The 4,541-nt window shown below is 35.0% G+C and overlaps 1 protein-coding gene across 2 annotated transcripts; it reads right to left on the minus strand.

Moving 5' to 3' along the window:
- Nucleotides 1-640: 640 nt before the first annotated feature.
- LOC110639403 (serine/threonine-protein kinase PCRK1) lies at nt 641-3,634 on the minus strand. 2 transcript variants are annotated; one of them, XM_021790330.2, is made up of 5 exons: nt 3,506-3,634; nt 2,883-3,325; nt 2,310-2,570; nt 1,857-1,979; nt 641-1,525 (listed from the first exon to the last, which is right to left on the minus strand). In XM_021790330.2, exons 2-5 carry the CDS (start codon nt 3,312-3,314, stop codon nt 959-961), a joined length of 1,383 nt encoding a protein of 460 aa, XP_021646022.2. In that variant the 5' UTR covers nt 3,315-3,325; nt 3,506-3,634; the 3' UTR covers nt 641-958. The 2 variants fall into 2 exon arrangements, with proteins under 2 accessions (XP_021646022.2, XP_058008958.1); XM_058152975.1 differs by having other exon boundaries at nt 2,883-3,619.
- Between the last annotated feature and the right edge of the window lie 907 nt (nt 3,635-4,541).

A 4,541-nucleotide genomic window follows, 5' to 3' on the forward strand; every position in this document is an offset into this window, starting at 1 on the left:
TATCTTTTACCATTGGGATCAACCAAATCCTTTTCTCTAACAAGCAGAGAGAGAAAAGCTGAAGTGAGGGGAATTTAATTATTCTTGATTTGCCGGTGTGGGCCAGAATTTTGAACACAGAAGCAGACCATAGGGAGCGGGGCATAAGCATGAACACTGTGGGTTCCAGGACGGGGAAGACTAAATCCAATCACGGTCCGACAGATTTGATTTTAAACGAAACCAGTTTTTTTTTTTTCATTTTAATGTTAAATTTAATTAAAATCCAATCTAATCAAACTGAAACTAAAACTAAAATTAAGACTAGGAGCGAAATCAAGAGAAACCCTACAACCCCTCAACCTTGAACTGACCGGTGGCCACACCAAGGGAAGACCATGGCGCCAACTTATTCCAAGTAGGGATTCAATAACTAAGCAAGTCGATTCCAAATCCTCCTGTCCCATCTGTAACAAATTATATATATTTATGATCCACAAGAGTATCAAGCACAATGGCAGGTAAAATTCCTAGTTCAGAGAAAAAACCCTGATCCTTCGCACTCAACGTAAAATGATAAAAACATGTAGGAGCAAGGCTATAGCCTGTATGCTGCTACTCTACAGGGCAAGAAACCAGGCAAATCACCCCAGCCACGCAATAGGACTCACGAAATGGAAATCAGCTTATTCACGTATATGACTACCCACATCTTAGGCAAAATTTAAGGCTATTGTAATCGACATGCAAATTTGTGATTACAGTGTGTATTTCAGAGAAGTGTACGTCTTGTCACTTCAGGCCCAACAACCTATATATACAGCTATCTTGCAAACAAAAAGAAAATGAATACCCTTCCAACTTTTTGCATTAAGTATTCCAGTATTCATCTCTTCAACAGTGCGGATGAAACCCACTAATCATCCATTCCCTACGACAAAGAAAGGGTGTACTATGCAATTTCTACTCGATCAGATATCTATTCTGAAGTTCTTACCAACCCAGGTGTCCAATTTCTCCAATCCAATTTCCCTATGGATCTGTTCCTCAAGTTGACTATTTCTCTTAAATCAAAAACCTTCTTCCGATATCCATTCCCTTGTTTAATAGACTCATCAGTGTCCACGGAGGTTTCTTCCTTAACTTCTTCATCTTCTGAAACAGGTTCACAGGCAACTTCATCTTGAGATGATGTCTCACTGATGATTTTTCCAAGCATCTCTACTACCTCACTCATTTTAGGTCGGGATTTTGGCTGTTTCATTAGACACTTGTTTGCCAGAACTGCTAGTTTCTGAGCTGATTTGATGCAATACTGTCCTTCAAGTCGTGGGTCAACAATAAGGTGGAACTTCTTTGAATCTGATACATATGGTCTTACCCATTCCAAAAGTTTCTGCTCAGCCCGAGGTAGGTTTCTCTCAAGTGCTCGCCTTCCCGTGATAAGCTCATAGAGAACCACCCCAAAGCTCCAAACATCACTCTTTGCAGTCAGTCTGCCAGTCTGAACATACTCTGGAGCTGCATAACCAACTGTGCCCACAACCTTTAAGAATAAAATTAAAATAATTATTAGATAAAAATTTATGTGTAACAGAAAGATATCAAGATTTGTAAAATAAAGGAATGTTATTAGAACCTACCATCCTCTTTACTTAGAAATTAGATTTAATGATATAAATCACTGTGGCAATTATACAATTATTCCCTTTTTAAAAGGTGGCTTTCAGTGAAATTGCTGTGCTTCTCCAAGTCTGGTCAAAATCTTACAAACAATATAAAAAGGAAGGCTAAGCGCTCTAGTGAAAATTTTGAATCCTTCAGGCTGAAAGCTTTAAAATTAAATTAAAAAAAAAAAAGAAAGAAAAACAACTTACAGAGGTTGAAACGTGTCCAAGTCCTTCAGGAGGTCCCTGCCTAGCCAAACCAAAATCTGATAGCTTTGCCTTGAAGTCCTCATCTAGCAGAACATTTGATGTTTTAAAATCTCGAAATATTAGCTGCATCAACAGATTGCAAATCCTAAGCAAATAACCAGGTGAAAGAAGACCAATAAAATACAGAAAGCACCTAACGGCAATAGCTCAAGAAAAAAATGTACAGGCGTCGTGCCTGAACCTCGTAAATAAAAGAAAATTGAACGAAGCAGGAATTTCCATCATGAGCATAATTAACCAGATTGATGCAGGTAATCTGCTTTTAATTCTTCCCATTGAGTGCATCTTAAATATAGAATGAACTGTTCACGTAATTACCTAAATTGTTTCCAACATTACCAACTGATCCAACTTACAATCTCATGTTCCCAATGAACACAATATTTAACATACCTGAAAATCCATTTCTTCATGGAGGTATGCCAATCCACGAGCTGCATCTTGGGCAATTTTCAATCTTGTCATCCACATAAGAGGGGTTGGCGCTCGAGCCAACAAATGATCCTCTAAGCTTTTGTTACGCATAAGCTCATAAACTAGAAGCCGTTGCATCCCTCTTTCATCATCTTCAGCACAATATCCCACTAACTTGACAAGATTCGGATGCTTAACTACACCCAGGAAATTCACCTCATTTATCCATTCCTTATGCCCCTGAATACTAGAAATGCAAAATACAAAATTTTCCCCATAAGCTTACCTCTCAAAGTAGATAAAATTTAATCTTTCAAGAAATTATATAATCAAAATGCACATTCATACTCACAATTGTTCTGTAGTCAAATATGCATACTTACAATCATTAGAACTGTATAAATCCTGCTATAACACGCAATATAATCACATTTTTGCTCTGTCATTTTCAAATTAATTAAATTTCAAGGAAGTAATGTCCCTTAGAATTTAACATTATCTGAAACTTTATGATTTAAAGTAAAAAAAAAAAAAAAAAAAAAAAAAGCATGCCTGGAAACCGTGACGATTCAACTGCTTTATAGCAACGTCCATCTTAGAATCAAGACCGTCGTTTTCATAATCAGGAACCCTAACAACACCTCTGTAAACACAGCCAAATCCTCCCTCGCCGATCAATAGAGCTCTGCTGAACCCTCGGGTAGCCGATTTCAGTTCCGCGAAAGTGAAGACTCGCAGATCATTAGCTCTCCGCTGAGACAAGAACTCATAGAACCCGAGCGAGTCCGACAAGTCCCTCGACGAGTTACACTCAGAGTCAAACTCAGACCGCCTCGTGTCCACACTACTCGACGCCACACTCAACGACCTTGCCCACGACACTCTGGAGACCACCCTTGAAACGACGTCGCCTCCACCTCCGCCGCCGCCGCCTCCCTCTTCGTCCTCTCGCCGCTCCCCGTTGGTGAAATGAAAACACTTCATATTTTCTTCCACTAAAAAAAAAAAAAGAAGGGTCAAACTGAAAGGCAAGTGGGCAGTGTCTGGTGCGAGAAAAGAGATGAAAACAATAAAGTTTTTCTCTGATTCTTGAAGATTGGATTATTGAGTTTTGAAAAAGAAGAAGAAGATGGGCCCATTCGGGGTCGTTTGCAGAGAGAGAGTCAGAAACTCACGAGGGAGAGCAGCAGATTGCTAATTCTGCTATGGCTGAGCATTTACAGGGAAAAAAAAAAGGCCATTGGAGAGGTCTGTTAGAACAAAATTAAATGCAGAAAAATAAAGGATATTTTTTATTGAAGAAATAAATTTTTCTTATAATTTTATTAATGTAAAGATTATTAATTGTATTATTTATACAGTGAAAATTTAATTAAATAGAATAAAATTTTATATAAATTTTAATATTTAATTAAAATTAAATTATTATTTTAAAAATTAAAATAAAATAATCTTAAAAATTATTATTTCTAAATACTGTTATAAAGATTAAATTAATTTTATTTGAAATAGGTTCTAATAAGGTCCCATCTTCCTCTTCAAGTTAGTTGAGGGATTCAACGGGAATTTTCCACTTATCTATGTATTCTCTCAAAAACTTCTTTTATTTAAAAAAAAAATCTCAATTAAGAAAAAAAAATTCATTTTAAAGGATTTGAATTGCAAAGCTAAACAAGAAAATTTTCCACGATGGAAAATCGAAACAATTTCGTAATGGAAGCTTAATTCAAAAACATCAATTATTATGATTTGATTTTTTTAATAAATTTTTAAGATAAAATAATAGAAATAATAAATTAATCAAATTAATTAAAAACTCAATTTTTTTTTTAATTTCATTAGTTCAGAAATTAATTAACTATTATTTTCTTTTTTTTTAGACGTGGGACAATTCTCTCATTGCGAATGTGGCTTAACAATATAATAAAAATAATTGGTGAGGTCGCTCAGCTATTTAGGCGCACTAGTAGTTATATATATATATATATATATATATATATATATTTCTATTTATTTTATTTTTACTTTGTGAAAGTTGCATGCTAAATGTCAACATGCAGATGTAAATCAATTAGATTTGCTTCAATTCTAAGTAATATTCTTGTCATCCTTTTATCTTTAATATATAAAATTAATAATTCATGTAATTTTATTCATGGGTTTAAAATGGATGGTGTGCATATTTTATTTAATATATAAAAAAAAACTACA

This window comes from Hevea brasiliensis, chromosome 9 (assembly GCF_030052815.1).
Source record: "Hevea brasiliensis isolate MT/VB/25A 57/8 chromosome 9, ASM3005281v1, whole genome shotgun sequence".
Lineage (NCBI taxonomy): Eukaryota > Viridiplantae > Streptophyta > Magnoliopsida > Malpighiales > Euphorbiaceae > Hevea > Hevea brasiliensis.